General features: G+C 44.2%; 1 protein-coding gene across 2 annotated transcripts in view; it reads left to right on the top strand.

Annotated features, from left to right (window-relative positions):
* Window positions 1-25,128, top strand: part of GCNA (germ cell nuclear acidic peptidase) — a 174,668-nt gene that overhangs the window by 10,153 nt on the left and 139,387 nt on the right. For both annotated transcript variants that reach the window (XM_029607210.1, XM_029607211.1), the window contains exon 2: window positions 18,857-19,118. In XM_029607210.1, the coding sequence (XP_029463070.1) occupies window positions 18,857-19,118 (262 nt within the window). The remainder of the gene's footprint in view (window positions 1-18,856; window positions 19,119-25,128) is intronic.

Raw genomic sequence — 25,128 nt, 5'->3', positions numbered from 1 at the left:
TGGATCTATAAAGTCTAGAGCAGAGCTTTCCAAAGTGTGTGTTGCAACACTTTAGTGTGTCGCCTGCAGTGTGCCGGTGTATCGCGCAAGCCCGGTGCACGTGACACACCGGCAAGTGGGAGCCAATGCGGCCGCCGGTGGACCTCATCCCACTGGCGGCTGAGTAGTGAAGTTTCGCTGTGCTGTGTGCCGGAGACACACAGCAGGAAGATCGGCAGGGCCGTGGTGGAGCTCACGTCACCACGGCCCGAAGAAAAGGTCACGTCGAAACGTGCAGGTGCTCTACCTCCTTCCTGCCCACGCGGCCCCGGAAGAAAAATGTTGCCGGAGCCGCACAGGCAGGAAGGAGGAGGAGCATCAGCCGCGTGCAGAAGAGGAGCAACGTTGTTGCAGCGGGCTGAGAAGAGGAGGAGGCTCGATAGCAAGGTTCCCACCGCAGATTGGCCCGAGAAGATCAGGGCTGCCGCCGCTGCGGATCGGCCCGAGAAGATCAGGGCCGCTTGAGCCCATCCTGCAGTGACCCGTGAAGAGGAGGTCCAGAGTTAAGAGAGAGGCTGAAGGCCCGTAGAGTGTGTGTATGAGATGAGTTGAGAGATTGTGTATCTGTGCATGTATGATATGAGTTGAGAGATTGTGTGTGAGAGTGAGGACCTGAATGTTTGCAAGAACTGTATGTGAGAGCCTGTGTGTGTGTGAGAGAGACAGCATGTGACAGTGAGAGCCTGTGTGTATGAATGATTGTATGAGAGAGAGCCTGTGTGTGTGTGAGAGATAGAAAGCATGCGAGAATGAGAACCTGACTGTGTTTGAGGGAAGAAGATAGATGGAGAGAAAAGAAATAGAAAAAAAGACAATATAAAAGGAATTGGCAAAAAAATAAGAAAGGGGAGGTGGAACAAAAAAGCCTGTGACCAACCGATTAGAAAACTAAGATCAGACAGCAAATGTAAAAAAAATAAATTACTTTTTACTGATTGGCACATGTAATCTTTGGTAATGTGCAAGAGTAGCATTTTCTCTATGCGGATCTCACAATGTACGAGATCAACATGGAGGAAGTGGAGACCCACGGGGCCTGCACAGCAGAATGGGCTTCAGTGCCAATAGCAGCAATCAGCGCCTCCCCAATAGCCATGCGGCATCAGTGACATTGGCAGCAGAGGAATGAGAGAGGCTCCGAGGTTGCTGGCAAAAGAAAGAGAGGGGTCTGCCTTTAGTGTGTGCATGTGTATTAATGGGAGTCTGCCTGGGGGTGTATGTGTGTGAATGCATGGGTGCCTGCCTGAGGGTGTGTCTGTATGAGAATGTATGGGTATCTTCCTGGTGTGTGTGTGTGTGTGTGTGAGTGAGAATAAATTGGTGCCTGCCTGGGGGTCTGTGTGTGTGAGAATGAATGTATACATGCCTGGGGGATGGTGAGGGAGTGGTGTGAAAATGAATGGGAGCCTGCCTGGGAGTCAGTTTCAGTGTGTGAGAATGACTGGAAGCTTGCCTGGGGGTGTGTGTTTGTGTGAGAATGATTGGGAACTTGCCTGGGGGTGTGTGTATGTGAGGGAGCCAGAGTCAGTGAGAGCATGAGTGTGTGTGAGAAAATCCAGGGGAGTAAGAGTTTGTGTGGGGGGGGGGGGGGGTGTGTGGAGGGGGAGAGAGTGTCTTAGAACCTGAGAGTGTGTCAGTGTCTGTGAGAGCGAGAGGTTATGGTGAGTATAAGAGCATGAATGTGTATGTATGTGACAGTGTATGTGTGAGAGAGAATGGACATGTGAGTATGTGTGAGAGAGAGAGGATAACCTCCTAATCCTTGACAATGTCAGGGTGACTGGAAATCAAGAGCTCCCACGTATGGACAGCATGGGCTTTTTAAAATCCTTATTAGTTTTAATTATTGGGTGTTATTTGATATATGTGCTGATTTGAAACATTGTATTGGTGTTTGGGAAATTGTAAAAAATGTAAATGATTTTAATTAATAGAAATTCTATTTATTAGTAGTTTTAAAATATTCTTTTATTAGTATGATTTTACTATTATAACTGATGCTTTATATTTCTTGATTTTATTTTTTTTATGAGGAATGGTGGTTCTGTTCTTCCATTATTAATACACAGAGTCTGGCTTCTTGGGGTTTCCATTTCAGTTTTTGTGCTCCTTTATTTTGTATTCTGTATTTGGTGAGGGTCTGTCTCTGCTCTGTGTGTGTGACCATAATGAGAGATTCTGCTAGCATAGGGATCTATAGCAATCAGGAATGTTTTGTTTCCTCAGTTGGTGGTGTATTGGTATTGTAGGACCCAGTGTAATATTTACACTTTTTCACAGGTAGGGTTATTGTTTGAGTCCTTGGTGTTATTACTGTTATGTTACAATGGGATTGCAGTATAGATTTTGAGTGTCTTTTTTGCGAGGTTTTGTGTTAGTTCACAATGTGCTTGGCAGTGGAAGGTGTTTGTGCTGCTGTTACTGTGAGGTGACACCAGAATTTGAAAATATCCTTTTTGTATGATGATCTGTAAGGGAAACATCCAAGCTCCATTGTTTGGGGGAATTTCAGTGGATGCACAGAGTTACAGAACTGGCGGTGCAGGATTTATATTGACATTCTGTCCCTTCCTATAAATTCCAGACTTCACTCTCATAGCCTCATTCAACTAATTCTATGTCATTATCAAATAATTTTATAGTGTGAAACTGGCCAGCTGATTAAAATTACGCAGAAGACCCTTTGGACTTTTTTATTAACACCAAATATTCAAAAGCTGTGTTCATCCCATCAAGCTCATATATCTCATTAAAGAGGTAAATTGAATAACACAATAACTGTGTTTTATTATTGTTACTCAAATTATAACAATAACATTAACCTTGGAATATTATATATTTTTAATATAAATGAAAGGTTTTCACAAGATAGGTTGTGTCTTGAAACATTTTATTATGTATATATTTAAGGAAACATACATAAATTGTCGAAATACATTTCGTTCATTTAACCTTTAACCTCTGGTTTGCTAGTAGACTGAATTACTGTGTCACGAAATTGTTTGTCTAAAAAGTGTGTCACCAACATGAAAAGTTTGGAAAGCTCTGGTCTAGAGGATATGAATGAAGAGAAGAGGCATGTGGGTGGCTTGCGGGAATGACAGCTACTACCTGGTGATTAATACCCTTATTCAATAAACGTACACACGGTTAATGCGACTCCAACATTGCTCTATGCTTCAACGACAAGAGGAAATGTGGAAAAAAGGGTTTGCTTTCACAAAAAAGCGGGGGAGTAGCTTGCTTGTTGCGGTGGTTACTACCCCAAACCAAATAAGACTGATACTTCACTTTCAATGCCTATCCAGCGTAGCTCTCTGCTTCAACGGCAGGGGGGGATGAAGAAAAGAGGATTTATGTTCAGAAAACAACCAAGGACTGAATTGCACAGGCTGGGTAAACAAGCATGGGAGTAGCTTGCTTTATTGCAGCGGTTACTACCCCTAACCAATTAAGCTTGATACTTCACTGCTTACTTCTTGTTTTGTAGCTCGGTTGCAAGTTTATGTTCTATGTAAACCGATGTGAAGTTACTAAACAAATGTCGGTATATAAAAACTGCAAATAAATAAATAAATAGATGCAGCTCCAGCATAGCTCTCTACATCAATGGAGGGGGTGGAAGGTAACTAAAACCAAAAAGTTACTAATAAGGGCCAAGAGTAACAGATAAGTATAAGAAAAAATGTGTGAAAGCTTGATGGACAGACTGGATGGGCCATTTGGTCTTCTTCTGCCATCATTTCTATGTTACCACACCAATGCTCACAGACATTCAATGGTGGCTCTCTTCCACCAACCTGTCCTCAGGGGCTCCCTTTCAGGTGCCTCCACATCAGCTGACACGACAGATGCCTCTAGAAAGGGTTGGGGAGCCCATCTTGCCAACCTCAAAACTCAAGGTCTATGGTCTTCCCAGGAGTCCACGTACCAGATCAACCTCCTGGAACTCCATGCAATCTGGAGAGTGCTACAGACATTCTCTTCTCAAGTTCAAGGAAAACGCCTCCTGGTGTACACAGACAACCAAGTCGGGATGTTATACATAAACAAAGATGGAGGGTCCGGTTCATGGACACTCTGTCGGGAAGCTCTTCAGATACTGCTTTGGGTGAACGTAAAGAAAGTATCACTTCAAGCCATTTATCTGCCAGATCTGGACAACGTCATGGCAGATTGCCTCAGCAGAATTTTTTACCCACACAAATGGACTTTAAATCGGGATGTAGTCCTCAACATATTCCAACAGTGGGGCTTCTCAGCAATCGATCTCTTTGCCACAGAAAACAATTGATAGACACAAGTCTTTTGCTTCATTTACCCCAGCAAACTTCGATACTCTCCAGATGCCTTCCTCATTCCATGGACGGAGGGCTTACTGTACACCTACCCCCCATATCGCTAATATCAAGGACAATTCAGAAATGTATTCAAGACGTAGTGGACATGATTCTCATAGCTCCAGCATGGCTGAAACAACCATGGTATGCGTATAAGAACATAAGAACTTGCCATGCTAGGTCAGACCAAGGGTCCATCAAGCCCAGCAACCTGTTTCCAACAGAGGACAAACCAGGCCACAAGAACCTGGCAATTACGCCCACCAATTCCACTGGGAAACCACCAAACGTTACTAACTCAAGACGGAGGCTCCCTCCACCATCAAATACATTGCTCCCTCCATCTGATGGCGTGGAGATTAAAAGGCAAATATTGAACCACCTGGGCCTTCCTTCGCAACTGGAAGATATACTTATCGCATCCAAGAAGCCTTCAACCAGACATAACTATGCAGGAAAATGGCATAGTTACACGGAATGGTGCAAACCACGGAACCTGGATCCTTTCTCATCTACAGCCATACAACTACTAGACTTTCTCCATATTCTCTACCAAGCTAGTCTAGCTGCCATGTCAGTTCGAGTACATATCAGTGCTATTGCAGCTTTTCATCATTCTCATAATGGCCTTCCCATTTCTAATCATCCCTTGGTTTCCAGATTCATGCAAGGCATGACACATCTGCGACCGCTGGTGACAAAGCCACCTGTACCGTGGGATCTAAACGTCATTCTAGAACAGCTAATGATGTCTCCCTTTGAACCTTTAGATTCATGCCACATAAAATACCTAACCTGGAAGACTGTATTCCTGGTGCCCGTCACATCAGCAAGGAGAGTAAGTGAATTGCAAGCCTTGGTTCACTATCCCCCTTACTTGGAGTTTTACCACAACAAAGTTACCCTTCAATCTCATCCCGCCTTTCTTCCCAAGGTGGTCTCTGCTTTTCATATTAATCAAACCATCACTCTACCAATCTTCAAGCCAAAGCCTCATAACAATGGGCAAGACAGACTCCTACACTCGCTAGACTGTAAAAGAGCTCTTTACCTGGGGAAGTATCCAAGATGGCAGCAGACTAAGAGGTCCGAAAAGATCTCACTGTTACTGCTCCGTATTATTTCCTAAATTTTGGGATTTTCTTAGATACTTGCATGCCTCACACCAAACATAAGGCCAGGCTTCGAGAAAGCCTGGCGGTTGCTGAAAGTTTGGACTCCAAACAGCCAACTTTAGAGATTTTTTTCGTATCGACGCCAACAGAGCCGGGAGCGAGGGCCACAGAGATTGGAGACGTGGAGTGAGTGTCTCCAATACAGGCCGATGAAATCTCGCCTGTCCCGGCGCACCACAGACTCCGTCCCCACCCCAGCGGATGAGACCAGCGGGAGAGGCTGCATTGTCGGCCCTCCAAGACAGCCCCGCTGAGCTGGAAGCCCGGAAGGAGAGCAGTCGAGGAGAAGCAGGTGAGCGGGATGGTAAAGATTTGCCAAGTTTGGAGATATCTGGTTCCCCGGTGGGAAGCTATTCACCCTCACTTCTGGAGAATATCAACCCCGCTGATCCAGCGCTGGAACTTAGTCGGGACAATGTTACTGAGGTGAGCAGATAATAGAATTAAAATCCTTCTTGGTTAAGCCAGCTAAAATAACTATAGAACCCATCTGGGATGCTTTGGCTTCGATAGAAAATGCCATAATAAGTTTATCTAGATCTGCCTTTGAAACAAATAAATGCAGTCGGAATAACGAAGACAGGATCAGCATTCAAGAGAAAAAAAATGTCTGAAATGGAGGAGCAGCTGGAGAGAGTTCAAGAAAAAGTGGAAGAACAGAGTTGATTAAATGTGACTGATTTGCTGGAACAATCTCAGGAAGATAGTCACAAAGAGAGGTGTACTATTGTTGACATTTGCCTTTATTACAGAGAAAAATAATATATTTTAGAATGTTCTTTAGAAACAGAATAGAATTGTATTACGGCCAAAAAGTGTGGTTATATCCTGACATCACTAAGACCACACAGGAAAGGAGAAGGAAGTTTTTAAGTTTGAGATCTGAGACTTTAATAATATGTACTAAATTTACAGTGCGTTATCCATGCAAATGTTATATAAAGTACTGTGGCGCTGACTACATTTTTTTTTTAACCCTCACAGTTAAGCAGTGCACTTATCTGAGCACACGATGTTGCATCTGCCTGTAACTTTTAAGGCATTTTACGTATTTTCTTCTTACTGCCACTTTTCGAACTTTGGTTCAATTATCTTCAGTGCCTATTCTGGATTACTGCAATTTATTATATATAGGATTATTGAAGCAGAAGCTGTGTATGCTGCAGACTATTCAGAATCCTGCTACATGCCTAATTACAGGCCTGTCTGATTGAACATATAATTCTAAAGGTTATGAGTTGTACTGATGAATTGTGCTCTCCTGGGTTCATGTTAATTTATTAGTAGGATGAAGGCACATATTTACATTAACATGTTCCAATGTTGGCATTGCACTCAGCTGCAAATCCTTTAGGAGGAATTGTTTACAAATAATTTGGAAGAGGATGTTTGCAGTTACAGCACATACTTTATGGAATATACTTTTTGGGTTTAAGGGGACATGCAGGATGCTTCTCATTTTAGAAAGAAGTTAGACTTTTTTTTAATGCAGCTATATTTTTTCCCGTCAATAGGGCTGAATGTCAGGCACGGAAAGGCGGAGCTTGTCAAAGCTATTACACAGAGTTCAATTCTGTGCGGCTGCTCGTGAGTTCCCGCGCAGGAAAAGCAAATTCTCCTCAGTCTGTTTTTTCCGTGCATGGGAACGCACGCGGAGTTCCAGATCTCCTCATAGAAGATTGTTCTTCAGAGATAATACTGTTTTAAAAAACAGAAATAATGAAAGAAGGTAAAATTCCCAGGCCATCAGGGTTCAAACCTTGTACCTGCGGAAAAATTATGTCAATTACTGACAGCCACTCTGCCTGTTAAGCGGGTCTGGGCCCAGACACGCGTATCAGCAGCCACAACGATCGCAGATTCCGCAACAACAGAAGAGATGCAGAAGACCTGGAACCCAACGCACATAGGGTCAAGCAATTGCATCTACGCCTAAGACTCCGTCCTCTTTTTGAAAATAACAGGGCCAACACCACACATTATAATAGCGGGCAGAATAACATCCTTTTTCCATGCATGGACGCAAATAACTTCGGACCGCTGGGTGCTGGATATAGTGCACCAGGGTTATCGCCTTCATTTTTCATCCATCCCACCCCTTTCCTCCCTTTCCTATACACAGGGAAACAAACCATTTACAATTGGCACAAGAAATCACCCAATTACTCAAGCAATGTGCAATACAGAGCATACCCCATGCATTATGGGGCACAGGTTTTTATTCCCCATATTTCCTCCCCCATATTTCCTCATTCCCAAGAAGATGGAAGGTTTATCTAGTAAAGGAAAAATTCAAAATGTTTTCACTGAAATCCATCCTTCCTCTTCTGCAACCCAATGACTGGATGTATTCACTAGACCTGAAAGATGCTTACACTCACATTCCGATGCATCTGAAGTCATGGTGATACCTGTGTTTTCAATTCAATGACAAACACTACCAATAGAGTGCTCCTGTTCAGACTAGTGGCTGCACCCAGAGTTTTCACAAAATGCATGGCAGTGGTGGTGGGGATCCAGGGGATCCAGGTATTTCCATACCTGGACGACTGGCTCATAGTGGCATCTGACCCGAAAACTCTTCGGTTACAAGTTCACTAGACAATACAGTGACTGCAGACATTGGGACTGGTGGTAAATTTCAAGAAATCCAACCTTACCCCAATGCAAAATCTTCATTTTATCGGAGCTTAGCTGGTAACGTATCAATGCAGGGCCTTCCTTCCGCAACACAGGAGGACCACCCTCAGGAAACTATTAAGGACGCTAAAGGCCACAACGCGGCCAACAGCCCGTCAAATTCTAACGGTCCTGGGACCCTTGGTCTGATCCAGTATGGCAAATTTCTTATGTTCTTATATGTTAGCAGCCATTTACATGGTCCAGAACACTCATTTCCACATTCGCAGACTCCAATGGGGTTTAAAGAGACAATGGTTGCAACACTGTCAACCACTATCGCAAGTCATTTCTTTAACAAGCCAGATGACCAGGGATATAGACTGGTGGTTAAGAAGGTGAACGCTCACCAAGGGAGCGCTTTTGCGAATGCTGCCTCACAATGCGGTTCTCACAACAGATGCTTCCCATAAGGGCTGGGGAGCTCACCTCGACCATTTCGAAATGCAGGGTCAATGGTCCAAAATAGAATGTGCATGCCAGATAAACCTCTTGGAACTCAGAGCCATCAGGAATGCCCTCAAAACATTCCTTCTATAATTGCAAGGCACAGACAATCAAGTCGCCATGTTCTACATAAACAAGCAAGGAGGGTCAGGTTCATGAATCCTTTGCAGGGAAGTGATCCTAATTCTGGAATGGGCAGCTCTTCACTCCATTCACCTCCAGGTGATGTACCTACCAGGAATAGTCAATACTCGGGCAGACAGATTAAGCTGAATTTTTCATCCTCTCAAATGGTCATTGTACCAGCAGGTCGCAGACAAGATTTTTCGCCACTGGGGCACACCATTCATGGACCTATTCGCCACAGAACACAGCACAGAAGTGAGCAGGTTTTGTTCACTACGATACAGATCTTACAGGATGGCACAATATGCTTTTCTAATTCCTTGAATGGGCAAGCTAATGTATGTTTTCCCACCGATTCCTTTTCTCACTTGCATCATTCAGAAATGCATACAGGACAGGGCGAGCCTCATCTTAGTATTATTTATTTATTTATTTAACAGCTTTTCTATACCGACATTAAAATACACATCATATCGGTTTACATTATAACAAAATTAATGGAAAATTACAAATAACAGGGGAAGGGGAAAACAGGACAACCAATTAAATAAGATAATGGAAGCAAGGAAGGAGCAGGTTAACAGAATGAAACCAATAAAGAGTGATTAAAATAGGATGGAAAAAGAATTTACAAAATGCAGCGAGTGTACATAATTACACGATTCAACAGGTTTCTTTGAAACAATGAGGGTTACAACGGTAGTAAGGGGAGGGGCAGGAGTCGGTGGGAAATTAGTCTGGGAAAGCCTGGTGAAAAAGCCATGCTTTTAGCATTTTTCGGAATTTTAGGGGGCATGGCTCCAGGCGGAGAGGTAGGGAATTCCAGTGGGTGGGGCCAGCAATCGACAAGGCACGATCCCTTGTGGCTGTAAGTCGGGCTTTCTTAAGTGGGGGATCTGTAATGTGCATTTACGGTTCATTCTAGTAGGGCGGGAGGACTGGGTAAGTTTAAAAGGTTCCCTTAGCCAAGATGAATTTTGATTATGAATGGCTTTGTGTAAGATGGTAAAGTTTTTAAAAAGTATACGGTATGAGATTGGGAGCCCAATGTAGGTCCTTGAGGATAGGGGTTATGTGGTCTGATTTACGAGCATTGCTAATTATCCTTGCTGTTGCATTTTTTAGTATCTGTAGCGGTCTGATGGTGGAGAGAGGGAGGCCAAGGTAAAGGGAATTGCAGTAATAAAGTTTAAAAGATAAGGTGGCTTGAATGACAGTTTTAAGATCGTGTGTGTGGAGTAGGGGCTTGAGTTTTTTTTATAACCATAAGTTTGTAAAAACCTCCTTTTATGACAGAGGTAATATGGTTTTTCAGGTTCAAGTGTGTGTCAACTAGGACGCCAAGGTTACGTACAGATTGTTGAGAAGTGAGGGTGGCAATCATAGTGTCATTGGAAGGAGAGAGCTTGAGAGACTGTTGGTTATGAATGAAAAGGAGTTCAGTTTTAGCAGCATTGAGGGCAAGCTGAATGGAAGACAGAAAAGTGTTGACAGAGGAGAGGCATTTTTTCCAGAAAATTAAGGTCGCAGATAGTGAGTCCTGGATAGGGATGATGATTTGGACATCATCTGCATATATGTAGAATTTGAGGCTGAATTCTGATAGATGATGGCAGAGGGGTAGGAGGTAAATGTTAAATAGAGTAGAAGAGAGGGAAGAACCTTGGGGCACACCTTGTGAGAGGGTGAAGTAAGAGGATTCAAAGGTGCCTAGTTTAACAGAAAAACGTCTGTTAGAAAGGTAGGATTTGAACCATAGTAGGGCAGTGCCAGCGATGCCGATATCGGCAAGGCGTGAGATAAGATCATGGCTAAGATCATGGCAGAGATGTCAAGGAAAGCGATGAGGAAATTTTGACCTTGGTCAAGGCCAGTAAGGAGGAAATCGGTAAGTGAAAGAGAGAGAGTTTCGGAACTTAAGTTCTTGCGAAAGCCAAACTGTGAGGGGTGGAGAATGTCGTTGTCATCTAGGTAGTCGGTGAATTGGGTGTTAACAACCTTCTCCATGATTTTAGAAATGAGTGGGAGATTGGAGATGGGACGGTAGTTAGCTGGGTTTTTAGGGTCCAGGGAAGGCTTCTTGAGAAGGAGTTTGACTATTGCGTGTTTAAGGGGATCGGGAACTGAGCCGGAGGAAAGGGAGCAGTTAATCTCTGCTAGAGAAGGGGCAATGATGTTAGGAATGGAGAGGAGGGATTTCATGGGTATAGTATCAGATGGGTGGGATGCAGGTTTGGATTTTTTAAGGATTGTCTCGATTTCCTTAGAGGATGTGAGTTCTATGGTATTAAATGAATTTTTTAGGGGGGAGGGCGGGGGGTTATGTTTGGGCTGGGGGGGCAGGGTAGAGAGGTGGTTGTATGGGGGAGAGTGAGGAGAAGGTTGGTTATTTTGTTGTGGAAGAATTGAGCAAGTTCTTCACATTTCGAACTAGTTTCTGCATCTGTGATGGGGGGAGTGGTGAGGGCTGCGACGTAGGAGAAGAGGACTTTGGGGTTGAACGTGTATTGATGGATCTTAAAGGCGTAGTAGTCGCATTTGGTATTTTGAATGGCATGGTGGTAAGTGTGTAAGTAGGATTTTGTAGGCAGTGGAGTGCTGAGGGTTTGGGTCTTTGCGCCATGCTTTCTTTTTGTCTAAGGTTGTGTTTCATTTGAAGCAGTTCCTTGGTGTACCAGGGTTTGTTATTGGAGGGGGAGGTGCGTTGCTTGTGTGTGATGAGGGGGCATAAATTGTTGGCTATATTCTGGGTGAGGTTGACCCAAGATTTGAGTGCAGTATCAGGGGTGGAGCAATCATTTGTTTAAGGATTCAGAAAGAGCTGTGAAAGCTCCTCAGTTGTGCAGGTTTTATGGTATGACATGGATTTGTTGTTTTGGGTCTGATTGCAGGTGTTAGTAGCGCTAACTGTAAGATGGGTCTCGATGATTGTATGATCAGACCATGGGACAGGGGTGCAGGTGGGGGGGAGAAGTGACCTGGATGCCGGAGTTGGTAAAAATGAGGTCAAGGGTATGCCCTGCCTTGTGTGTAGGGGCTGAGATGATTTGTGTGAAGCCTAGGGCATGAAGGGCAGTCAGGAAGGTTTCACATGACTGTGAGGGGGGGAATAGAGTCAACGTGGAGATTGAAGTTACCCAGTAGGTTGGCTGGTTTTTCATTGTTGATGTTATTGGCAAAGAGTTCTATGAGTGGTGAGGGATTATGTTCCAGGAGACCAGGGGTGGGGAGTATATGAGGCAGATTTGTAGGTCAGGGGATTTAAATAAGCTGACTTCGAGTTTGGGAGGGGGGCTGATTTTTATAGGCGTGAGTTTAAGGCTTTTTTTTAGCAATAAGGAGAAGACCACCTCCCTTTTTTTTTTTAGGTCTAGGTATGGAAAAAATGTCATGGGAATAAGACGGGAGTTGGTTCAGTAGGACTGTGTCCGTATCCTTGAGCCACGTTTCGGTGACTGCACAGATTTCTGGTTTATGGTCTTGAATAAGGTCATCAAGGAGGTGAGTTTTTTTTTTAAGATAAGGAGTGAGCATTGAAGAGGATGAGGGATAGAGTGGTGAGGCCGAGTAATTGTGTTATAGGGGAGATGAGGATGGGGAGTAGGGATTTGTGCTGGGTTTGAGGGTTTGCAAGGCGAAAGGGTGGTGATCTGAGCAAAGGGTGGTGGATGCGGGGGATGGGGAAAGTGTTGGGAGAGGTGTAGGAAAAGGGAGGCATATTGGAGGAGGTAAGAAGGAAAAGGAAGGGGTAGAAAGGAGAGGGGGAGCAAGGCGTGAGGGAAGAAAGTGAGAGATGGGAGTAGAATGTGCGAAGGACGATGGGTGGGGATTCACAGGCAGATGTAGTAAGAGGTAGTATATAACAGCATGGGGTTCAGCTAGTGATCAATATAGAGGTCAATGTGGAACAATGCAAAGAGAGCTGTATGCAGTATAGAATAATTTCTAGGATGAGAGATCGGAAATAGCGGGGGAAATTGTACCATGTAAGGTTCAGCAGCTAGCATTTGGCAGGTGGTAAATATGGACAATGCAAGATACAAAAGCGGGCTATATTCAACAATGCAAAAATTCAAAAACAGACGAAAAATTCAGTATGGGGCTACTCAATACTGAGTATTCACATGAAGCAGAAGACAGGCTGGGAAAAATACATTTGCATCAAAGGAAGAGAAGTACGTGGAAGGGCAAGGTAACAGAATATCACAGGGGGTGAGCAGTATAACAGTTTGCAATCGCACAGGAGAGATTTTGGCAAGAAAAATGATGGAACGAGGGGAAGGTGATACAGGGAGAGGCAGGTAGGGTGCGGGAAAGGATGAGACCCGGGGCTGGGGGAAGGGGTTGGGGTTAGGGGAGCACTAAGGGGCAGGCTCCTTAGACCCGCTCCTTCAGCGAGCGACACCAGAAGCAGGGCTGGGCTTTAAAAGAGCCCTTTAGCCCCAGATGATGACGTCGGTGGGGGAGGTCTGTCGCCGCGTGTTGAGGTCAGGCAGGGAGGGCTCGAGTGCTCCGGGGCTCCGTGACCCCGATGGGTCGGCACGGGAGCCCTTAGCCTATTCTGGATGGCGAGGCAGGGCACCGGCGTGGCCCAGGCAACCGTGGTACGCCTACCTACTCAAACTATCGATAGATGATCCACTTCGATTAGAGGACTGCAACAATCTCCTGTCGCAAGAACAGGGTTCTCTACTACACCCGATGCAGAAGTTGCTACTCCTGACAGCATGGAGATTGAACTAGCAGAAATGGGCTTATCATACAGAATACAAGAGGTCATACTATCAGCTAGGAAACCATCCATGTGTCGTAATTACCATTTCAAGTGGAAGAGATACACTACATGGTGTACTGACCACCATTTCGAACCCAGACACTGCCCGCCGGAACACCTTTTGGACTACCTACACTCTCTATACGCAGCATGTCTTGCGACAGCTTCAGTCCGGGTTCATCTGAGTACAATCACAGCCTTACATGTGCTCCATAATGGCTAATCCATTGCTACTCATTCGCTTTATGACAGGCCTCTCCCACCTTCGGCCCCCAGTTTCAAAACCACCAATTCCATAGGATTTAAATATCGTACTAGAACAGCTTATGTTACCTCTATTCGAACCTATGGAAACCTCCCACATCAAATACCTTACGTGGAAGGTAGTTTTCCTGGTAGCCGTGACTTCTGCATGAAGAGTCAGCGAGATTCAGGCCTTAGTGCATTACAGTCCATACATGGAATTCTACCACGATAAGGTAGTACTTTGAACACATCCATCCTTCTTTTTTTTTTTTTTAGCTTTTTCTAATCTTTATCATTTTCAAAAAAAAATTATACAAAGAAAACGAAATATATAGATAGAATTTCTTACATCTGGATATAAGGATAACATAAATTGGAACAGCGATTATTAATCCTGAGAAAAAAAATGTCCTATATCCAATCTCTTTCATCCCAACACAAAAACATCATTGGACAAAATATATTTGTCATCTACCTTTGACAACTTAAAATATTACACTTAAGTAAATAAATGATGAATGAAGAGGCAAGGGAAAACTAAATGAGAGAATTATAGGAATCTATATATGCATTCTGACACTAACATAGGTTACAAACTGGAGATATTACATTTTAATTACCACTTCTTAATCGACCGGGGAGGAAGTGGTAGGCCTACGGGCATTCACAAATTGACGAAGCTGTTCTGTCTGAAAGAATATAAAACGGCTGAAGGTGTGGGGTTTGCTGGAGCCGGAACACCTCCCCCATCCAGGACGCCACGACGCAGCAGGGAGGAGCCCCAACGCGATACAAAATCCGCGGAGTAGCGGCTTTGTCCGGCTTAGTACGGAGAAGGACGGAGGAGGCTCGCAGCTTGGAACCTGGACCTTCAGCCACGAGGGGGAAATAAGACGCCCTGAGAGGTAACTCTTTGCACTGTTTTTCCAAGATACAATTAAAAATTAATCTTCTTAACAATGCCCCACAAGAGGAAAGGGAAGGTCCGAGTATTTCCACCTGACTCGGACCCTCCAACAGGTCAGCGATTAATATCTGATTTTGCCTCTTCTCTACCCACAACGAGTGTCTCAACCCCCAATGGAGAACAGGCGAGAGGAGCGCTTTATTCCCCAGGGGAAATTTCATTGAGCCCTCAAACTCCCAAGACACCGCTGAGAGCTTTGCCGCAGGACTTAGTCAGAGGAGCCGCGGCTTTATTGGGGAATACTAGTAAAGCCGGGCTAGGCGGCCCAGAAGACATAGTCTTGCCTGGGGATGTACCAATAACCCAGGAATTCGCTTCACTGCAAGGTGAGGTAAATGTAGTAGGAGACACTACCCCTATGACACCTGGGGGAAGTAGCCGGCCTGCTGAAAGTGGGGTAAGGTTATCATTCTCACAGCAATGTATCAAGCCAGCAGTTGTCACCCTAGATACAATCTGGGATTTCATGGTGAGGATGTCTGGCCAACTAGACAATCAGGCCCAAAAATTGGACGAGATCGTTGCTAAAACTGGTATACAAGAACGGGAGAATCAAAAAAGATTTCAGGATTATGAACATTCACTACAGAAAGTTAATGTCAAATTAAATAGTCTCCAAAGTATTAATGCCAATATATTAGCTGAAAGGACAAATATGTCAAGGAGATTGGAATCTATAGAGAACTTTATGAGGCACAATAATATAAGATTATTAAACTTTCCAATTGTTATGGGAGAAATCCCTATATTGACCTTTAAGAAATACATAATGGAGACATTAAAGATTCCTCAAGATGAGATACCAGCGATTAAAAAATTGTTTTTTCTACCAAAAAGAAACAACCCTGTCTCCGAAATACCAAATGTTCAAAGGTTGGATATGCAAAATCTAACAGATTACTTGGAAAATTCATCTCTTGAAATTGTAGATAGAGCTGTACTTTTTGTTTCTTTTTATGATGAAGTTAGTGTCTCAAAGATAATGAAAAGTTACTTTAGAAATATAACCGAATTGTTTTGTGGAGCCCCTGGCCAGGTTTATCCAGATTTAGCTAAAGCTACGCAGATGCGTAGAAAGGCCTTTTTATTAATGAGATCTGAGACCCAAGCACTTGGAGCCAGTTTTTTACTGCGCTATCCGTGCAAGTGCATAGTTAAACTGTCCAGAAACACCGGTATGATTTGTATCTGATACAAGAATGTCGGTATATAAAAATTCAAAATAAATAAATAAATAAATATATTTTCTTTTTTCCTGACCAACTTAGGACCTTTTTGGATGGGAGGAAACAACCTAGTATAACATGAAAGGAGTAGTTAGTAATTAATGGGGTATGATACAGGACGTCAATGAATGGATTAATTATTTTATTTCCTTTTGTCTCCTTATATATTCATAAAAGCCCCCTCATTGTTTCCTATGTAACAAGAGAATATTTTATTTCAAATTGTTACTTTGTAAAGTTTTGTGGAGTAAGTCTACTATTTTCTTTTTCTGCTCTGTATTTCAATGCAAAAGTTAATTCTTTGTATATTATCAAAAGTTCAATAAATAAAATAAATAAAAAAGAATATAAAACAGTCATCCCCTTTTTTAAGAATACACTTGCAGGGGTAACGAAGTGTAAATGTATACCCTAGAAAAACAACATCCTGCCTTAAGGACAGAAATTCTCTCCTCCTAATTTGTGTTGTCTGTGCTAAATCGAGATATATTCTTATTGCTTGACCATAGAACATTAAAGGAAACTTTCTAAAGAAATTACGCATCACACTGTTAAGGTCTTGCACAGAAATAAACGCAACAAGCAAAGTATTTCTTTCCAATACATCCGTATCTGAATTCTCCAAGAAGCTGGTTAAATTCATTGGAAGGTAGTTTCTCCCTTTCACCTCAACCAATCTATTGAACTGCTGACATTTTTCCCAAAACCACATCAGACTGAAAGAGAGAAGTTATTACACACGTTAGACTGTAAACGAGCATTAGCCTACTACAAGAGCAGAACTCGAGTTGAAACTAGACAATCTCAACTATTCCTTACCTTTAACCCTAATTTTCCCAGCTTACCGGTATCCAAAAGAACCATTTCTAGCTGGATTGTTCAATGTATAAAGTTTTGCTATGAGAAGAAAGGTCTACAACTATCTTCATCACCGAATGCACATCAAGTGAGGGCAGTTTCCACTTCAGTTGCCCATCTACGATATGTTCCGCCAATCGACATTTGTAAGGCGGCAACTTGGTCATCTCTACATACCTTCACATCGCATTATTGCCTAGACCAGCAAACAGCAGCAGATGCTAAGTTGGGACAGGCAATACTCAACAACCTTAGAAAATGAACAAAAACAGTGGGCTGTCCACACTCCAAGGTCACGCTAAATCCAAGAGACATAAACAACGCCTGATCTGCGTGACCATTAGCTTGGAACTCCAAGACAGCATGACTGATTCAGCTCTGCTGTTGATGGGGAAAAAGCAAGCTTGCTTACCGTAAGCAGTGTTTCCGTAGATAGCAGGATCAATCAGCCATGCTGACCCACCCACCTCCCTGGACAGCCACTTATGTTAAGCACCATGCCATTTTTATTGATGCTTTTGTCAGGGATATAAGAACACTTAGATTTTTATTGAAAGCATAATTTTTTATTGAACAATATTCTTGGGAGATGCTGATGCCATGTCTCTGACAAACAGACCACCAGCATCTCATCGTATACAGGAAGTGATCCTTCTTTTATAGATAACATACAATGTCACAGATGATTCTAGCATTGCATGACTACCCAAAGAATCATTTACATAGGTTGTCATGTCAACCGCATGATGTGACTGTTCCTGAACTGCCCTGATTAGTTTTCCCAGGTGGGGCCCATTTACCATCACGCTTTGGATTGTCTTTTGTTCTGTTAGAATCTTGCTGGTCAAGGTAATTAACACATCTGTAGCTGTGTTTACAAATACTCCTGAGAACATAGCCTGAAGCTCCTGCCGTTGCTTTCTTCTTTGTATGACCCTATGAATAGGCATCATCTTATGGAGCCAGCCTGTCCAAATATGCTGAGAAACCTGCAAGTCATTCTCAATAAATCACTTAGAGAGTTCATTCAGCCCAAGCAGGCTAAGAAAACCGAGGATTCTGGGGTTTTCTTTCTCCATGTTGGTTTTCTGTTCAGGCATACTTCTCACTTACAACAAAAGACATCAAAGGCATACGACTGCTATATATTACAGACTGAGGAGAATCTGCTTTTCCTGCACGGGAACTCACGCGCAGCTGCACAGAGTTGAACTCTGTGCAGTAAACAAACTTGCTTTTCTTTTAGCCTTTGAAGTATTTCATTGCTATTTGATTTTCTTACTGTGGTGATTGACCTGATGTTTATTTAGAGATTTTATTGAATTGTTTTAATTTGTGGGTTAGATTATATTGCCCTTTGATATCTAAGTTTTATTCACCTAAGAGCTATGTTGCTTAAGGCAGAATATAAATGTTTATAAATAAATAACATTTTAAATGAAAGTAAATTATAACATATGACATTGAAACCATATAAAGCTAGCCAGACAGTAAAAGACCCAAAAAAGAAAAAAATAATTAAGTTGGAAAACACAAAAATTCCTCTCCCAACCCCTCTCCTATTGGGTCTCTCTTCTGCAAGTATACTACTCTCCCTCATGTCCCCCTCTTCCTCTTATCTCCTCCAAGCACCTTCCGCCCCCCCCCCCCCCCCCCCAATCAAAACACCCTTGTCTCCCCCACTGGGCCCCTCCTTCCCTTGCTTATCCCTGGGAGAGAGCAACAAGAAATGGATCTCTCCTGGGTTCTGCTAGCTACTTGTGACCTGGATTAGCTGCTGTTGATGACAGGATGCTGGGCTTGATGGATCTTTTTGGTTTGAGTCAGCATGCCATTTATTATGTTCTTAAGCAGCTTAGAAATTTAGTAAATGAAATGTATGCTTGCCTAATTTCGTTATCATTTTAAATGTGTGGTTCTGTTGGATGTCACATGAGGGTTACGTGGGTTTTTTTTATTGTTTTTGGTTTTTTTTGCAGTTAAAGCAAAATATTTTAAAAGCCAAGAATCAATTTCAACCTATTTTCAAGACGCCTGATCTGGAGGACATGGACAGTCCAGTGTTAGAGTCCCGTTTTCAGCAGCTATTGCTCTATGACTCAGACAGTCATCTCTCCTTCATAGAGAATGTAGGAAGTGCTCAGCAGGATCAGCAATGTACTATGAAGAAAACACCTAATCCAACTGAGCAGAAAAGTTCCTGCATGGCCTTGGATACTAAAGAAAAAGTATATGAGAACAGTAAGTGACCTCGATTCCAATTGTGGTGATTTAAATACATGCTCAAGTTAGCCGTATTATTTATATGTGACGATTAGAAAACCCTAAAGAAAAGTTTGGAAGACTTAACACTCTCTTCATAGCCTATATCTGGTAGTAAGGATGTTACCTTCACTTGAAGATTTTGCAGTATTACTTCCACCAACTTCAGTCCTAGTGAAGATGAAGAGACATTGGGGTAGATTATAAAAGAAGCGCATGTGGCCTACATATGCGCGCGCCGGTAGCACGCACACATGTTATAAAATCGGGGGTCTGCGTGCTAGGGGGCAGATTTTTAAAAAGTATGCGTAACCGGCGCGAACAAAAATCCGGGGTCGGCGCGCGCAAGGCTGCGCAAAATCGGCAGCCTGCGCCGAGCTGCGCAGCCTGCCTCCGTTCCCTCCGAGGCAGCTCCAAAATCAGAGCGGCCTCGGAGGGAACTTTTTTTTTTATCCCCCTCCCCTACCTTATTTTGTAACTTGCGTGCGTCGCCGGCTCCCTGTCCCGGCACAGGCCGCTATGCCAGAGCACTCGGCCCCAGACCACTGTCACGCTTCCTGCCCCGGGGCTTTGCGCGCGCCAGCGTTCTAGTGCCCTGCGTGCGTAAATCCAGCAGGATTTACGCTCGCGGGGCTTTTAAAATCTACCCCTAGGGGTGCACAATTATGCACCTTGTGTGCGCTGAGCCACGCTACCTTCCCACCCCTTCCCCTAACCTTTCCTCCCCCTAGCCCTACTCTAACCCCCCCCAAAATTTTTAATTTACTTTTTGCGTCTGCCGTCCAACTACCAACACACAATCCCAAGCACAGCAGCAAATGGCCGCTGTGCCTGGAGCCTCTGACCCCACCCATTTATTAAAGCCCCAGGACTTACACGTGTCCCGGGACTTTATGTGCATCGCCGGTCCTTTTGAAAATAGGCCCGACGCGCGTAACCTTTTTAAAATCCAGCCCATTGCGCATATGTTTTATGTTGTCATGTGAGAATACCAATGTGTTTTTGTGTTTTTCTTCTCCTGCTATTTAGTATGTTTGTTATATGGTGAGATCATTGTGTGAAGGTACTAGTACTAGTCATTTGTAAAGCATTATTAGACACATGCAGTGCTGGACACGTACACCTAAGACAATTCTCTATGAAGCTTATAATGGAATCAGTCAAAACATACCTAACAAACTAGAGTCTCTGGAAAATGTGTTTATTATAAAGAAGAAAATATTCTACAAAATTTTGATATAAAGTTTTTTTTATAGTTTATTTTTAGAAATTTCCAACCACTATCTGGCCTCAATTCAAAAATGGTTATTTGAGTAGAACATATATGTATTTATCTTGAGTAATATTTCCAAATAATTTGGGTAAATTAGAGATTACACCAGTGGAGTCTACTTGAACTTTTGGCACTTGAAGCATCTAAGTTTTGTGTTGAAAATTCTTTCAAGGGAATTATATCGTCCCGAGGGAGTGCTGAGAGCACAAAGCTGCCTGTACTGGTGACTGAACAAGAATCTAAGAGTATTGTTTTGCTGGGAAATTCTTCTGACTTAAAGCTTGGGAAGGAAGAGAGATTTGGGGGTAAATTGGTTATTCCTGTGTCCTAAGTTTTAACATTTTAAAGACCAACTTATTCCTGTATTCTTTAAGGGCAGTGGAAATCTGTGCTGTGGCGTGATTGGCGCAGCCTAATGGGAGAACCTGTTAGGCCCATGATGACAGTTGGAAAAACGTGCTCTGGGCTGGGACAAGGCTGGATCTTCACCCAAACCAACCCTGCAGGTTGAGCCCTTCGGTTCTAGAGGCTGGCAGGACTTACGTAATGGGCCCACAGGGCAAAGAAGATGAGAGTCCAAGGCCAAGCTGAGGTCTGGTCAGGCAATCACTGGCTACAGGCTGAGGGTCAGGGCAGATAGAGAGCAAAGCTTAGTCAAGGTACATAGCAATGCTCAGTGGCAGATGGCTAGCAAGAGAGTAGTCCAGGTCCGAAGCAATGGTCAATTATGAGAAGGAAAGACAGGGCCCAGGAACACAGGGCCTGTAGGATCAAGATCACAGCAACATGCACTGATAATATGCAAGAGGACCTGTTGTTGAGGCAGCGGTTGGGATTTAAATTCCCAGCCAGCATTGATGTCCTTTTCCACTGACTGGATCCTTTTCCTGCCTCGGGGCCTTTAACTTTTTGTACATGCCTATGGAAATCGGTGAGGATGGCATCCAAACTGCGAGGCAGGAGCAAGCGGCATCTATGGCCATTGCGAGTGTGGCCGGTGCAGGGCTGTCCTGTGACCAGCCAAATGTTACATATTCTTTGCCCTTTAGAATTTAAAAATGAGTGTTTTTCTGTATCTTTTTGCCCACCTCCACCCCAAGCACATTCTCTGGTTTATAGCCTGTTATCCCAAATAAGATGGAAGGAAATTCTTCCAACAATAGTCAGCAATTTAGAAAAAAATATGAAATAACCCTGCCTATATAATTAGGTTAACTGCTGTCTTCCTGCTGATCATTGACAACTAATATACGGGTAAAATGTATCAAATTAATTTAAGGGACTTTAGATAAGTATCCCTATTGCCTTAGCAACCTTTAAAAAAAAAAAAGTCAATAATATTAAGATTCAGGCAGCAGTCCAGCAATGAGATGGAGCTATCTAGTGTTTTGCACCAAGTGCCATATGCATGATTATCTAGCACAGTGTTTCCCAACCATTTCAAGCGCAATGCAAATCTATGCTAACAAAAATATTGTGTGTTGCACCTACAACTACAGAACCGGCAATGTAGATGTAGAGAGGATTCATTTGGCCAAAATAAAGTTAGTGCAGCAGTGATCATAACATGATCAAATTTGAATTAATGACTGGAAGGAGGGCAATAAGTACATCCACAGCTCTAGCACTAAATTTTCAAAAGGGAAACTTTTGATAAATGAGCAAAATAGGTAGAAAAAAACTGAAAGGTCAAGCTACAAACGTTGAGTGTACAACAGGCATAGTTTAAAAAAAAACAAAAACCAACAACCCATCTTAGAAGCGCAGTCTAGATGAATTCCATGCATTAAGAAAAGTGGAAGGAAGGCCAAATTGCTAGTATGGTTAAAAAGTGAAGTGAAAGAGGCTATTTTTGCCAAAAGATCTTACTTCAAAAACTGGAAGAAGGATCCATCTAAAGAAAATCGGAACAAGCATAAGCGTTGATAAGTTAAATGTGAAACATACATAAGACAGGCTAAGAGAATTTGAAAAGAAGTTAGTCATAGAGGCAAAAACTCATCATAAAAACGTGTTAAAATATATCTGAAGCAGGTAGCCTGTGAGGGAATTAGTTGTACAGTTAGATGATCAAGAAATTAAAGGGGCACTTTGGGGAAGATAAGGCCATCACAGAAAGACTAAATAAATTCTTTGGTGTTTACCGATGAGGATGTTAGGGAGATATCCATTCCGGAGACAGTTTTCAAGGGTGACAATGCAGATGAACTGAACCAAATCACTGTGAACCTGGAAGATGTAGTAGGCCAGATTGACAAACTAAAGAGTAGCAAATCACCTGGACGAGGTAGTGTACACCCCATGGTTCTGAAAACTCAAAAATGAAATTTCAAATCTGTTGCAAGTATTTTGTAACCCATCATTAAAATCATCTGTTGTACCTGAAGACTGGAAGGTGGCCAATGTACCCCTGATATTTAAAAAGGGCTCCAGAGGTGATCCGGGAAACTATAGACCAGTGAGCCTTGGCTTCAGTGCTGGAAAAAATTGTGGAAACTATTATAAAAAATAAAATCACAGAACATATAAAAAGACATGGTTATTGGAACACTGTCAGCATGGATTTATAAAAGGGAAAGCTTGTCTCTCCAATCTTTTTTAAAGGGGTTAAGAAAGATGTGGATGTGGATTTTCAGAAGGTGTTCAACAAAGTCCCTCATGAGAGGCTTATAAAAAAAAAAAAAAAAAAAAACCTAAAAAATCATGGGATAGGAGGAGTTCCCTGTACGTACCAGGATCAGTCCAGACAGCTGGGTTATGCCTCCCCTCCAGCAGATGGAGTCAGAGAGAAAACTGAAAGCACCCCCTAGATATACTGGTGTGCCACCTGCGATCCCTCAGTATATTCTCTGACTCCAGCAGAACGAGAGGCATAACCTGCGGTCCTGGCCTGGTCAGTTTATTGGTACTGGGAAACATTTAAAAAAAAAAAAAAAAAAAAAAAGAAAGGGACAAAGATCAATTGGTTTCTTCCCTCCTATCGTTTGTTTGTCTGTGTTAGTGTCTGGCGCAGCGCGGTTGGAGCTCATTGCGGGCAGGCAGGAGGGCAGTGTCCTCCTTAATTTCCCGGAGTACAGTGTCCTTGAACCTGGGGGAGAGCTTACCGGTGGGCCGGTCACCCTCCCCCCAATTCCAGGGGATTCAGCCCTGAAGGGGGTTTTCAAAAAAAAAAAAAAAAAAAAAAAAAAAGTTTTGAAGTGGACTATCTCAGTCACTTAAGTCCTGTTGGGGACAGGCCGTGAACTACTTTTATTTATATATATTTATATCTTTTTTTCCCCTAACCCCGGCCTGCCAGCGTGTTCTTGGACCCGGAGGGGGTGGCTAGTTCACCTGGCGCGCTGTTTCTGTGAGGCTCCCCTCACCTTGCTTTTGGCGCCCTTTCTGTGTAGCAGCTCCGTTCGCTGCTCTGATGCCGCGGTCGTCTCTCTGCGTGTCCTGTGGGGGGGCGGGGGCGCGACTCTCCCGAGAGGGTCTCTGTCCCCGATGTTTTCCCGGGGGCGAGGGATCCTCTCGGGGGCCGAGCGCTGCCCGCAGCAGGTCTCCTCTCCCCTCTGCGTCCCGGCATCGCAGCGCTGCAGGCAGCATTTCTCCGGCCCCTCCTCCCTCGGGGAGGAGTGCGGCGGCCATCTTGGCCACGAGGCAGACTGAATCGTCAGCGTCGGAGGAGGAGGAAATCTCCCCTCCTCCCTCTCCTGGTGCCCAGAGCGCGAGCTCCCAGCCCGATTCGGGGATCCCTCGAGCCCCCCTCTCTACAGATGCCCCGAAGAAAGATCGGAAGAGGGTGATCCCCTTTTCGTCTGATTTTGTGCTTCTTATGCACAAAGCCTTTTTGCAGGCAGAATCCGGCTGGGAGGCAGAGGTGCCCACTCCCCCGAAGGTCCCCAGGACCACTGCCTTGCCCCAGGGGACCCAGCCGGGCGCGGGTTCCTCCGGGGGCCAAGGTCCCCGTCCGCGGGGGGGGGGGAGCTGCGGACCCGGAGGACTCAGGAGCCGTGCCGGAGTCCCCGGGGGCTTCGGACTCTTTGACGGCGGATACTCAGGGGGCCGTAGAAGGGGACGACCCCCAGGTGCTACGGTTGTTTGGAAAGGAGGAATTGAGCTTCCTTATTCTTCATGTGTTGCAGGAGCTAGAGTTAACGAATCCGCCGCAGGAGGCGGACACGTCTACAGGGGATATTGCAATGGCAGGGATTAGAGCTCCCCCGCAGACCTTTCCCTTTCACCACAAGGTCTTACAGATCGTTTCCAAGGAATGGGACCTCCCAGAGGCGTCCCTGCGGGTGAATCGGGCCATGGAAAGGCTATATCCCTTACCCAAGTAGTCTTTGGAGCTCTTGAAGACACCCGCGGTAGATTCGGCTGTCACGGCTGTGGTAAAGCATACAACTATCCCCGTGACGGGGGGTATAGCGTTGAAGGACCTCCAAGACCGCAAGCTTGAAGTTTTATTAAAGCGTATTTTTGACGTGGCGGCTCTGGGGGTCCGAGCGGCGGCTTGCAGCAGCCTTGTACAGAGGGCCAACCTCCGCTGGGTTCAGCAGCTGCTGACCATGCAGGAGCTCCCTCCGGGCGAGGCTGAGCAGGCAAATTGTGTTGAGGCGGCGGTCGCTTATACTGCGGATGCCCTGTATGACTTGTTACGCACATCGGCTCGCATTATGTCCTCGGCGGTCTCAGCCAGGAGGTTGCTGTGGCTCCGTCGTTGGTCGGCGG

Source organism: Rhinatrema bivittatum, chromosome 6 (assembly GCF_901001135.1).
Source record: "Rhinatrema bivittatum chromosome 6, aRhiBiv1.1, whole genome shotgun sequence".
Lineage (NCBI taxonomy): Eukaryota > Metazoa > Chordata > Amphibia > Gymnophiona > Rhinatrematidae > Rhinatrema > Rhinatrema bivittatum.
The sequence above is the reverse complement of the archived record's forward strand: the minus strand, read 5'-3'. Positions and strand labels throughout refer to the sequence as shown.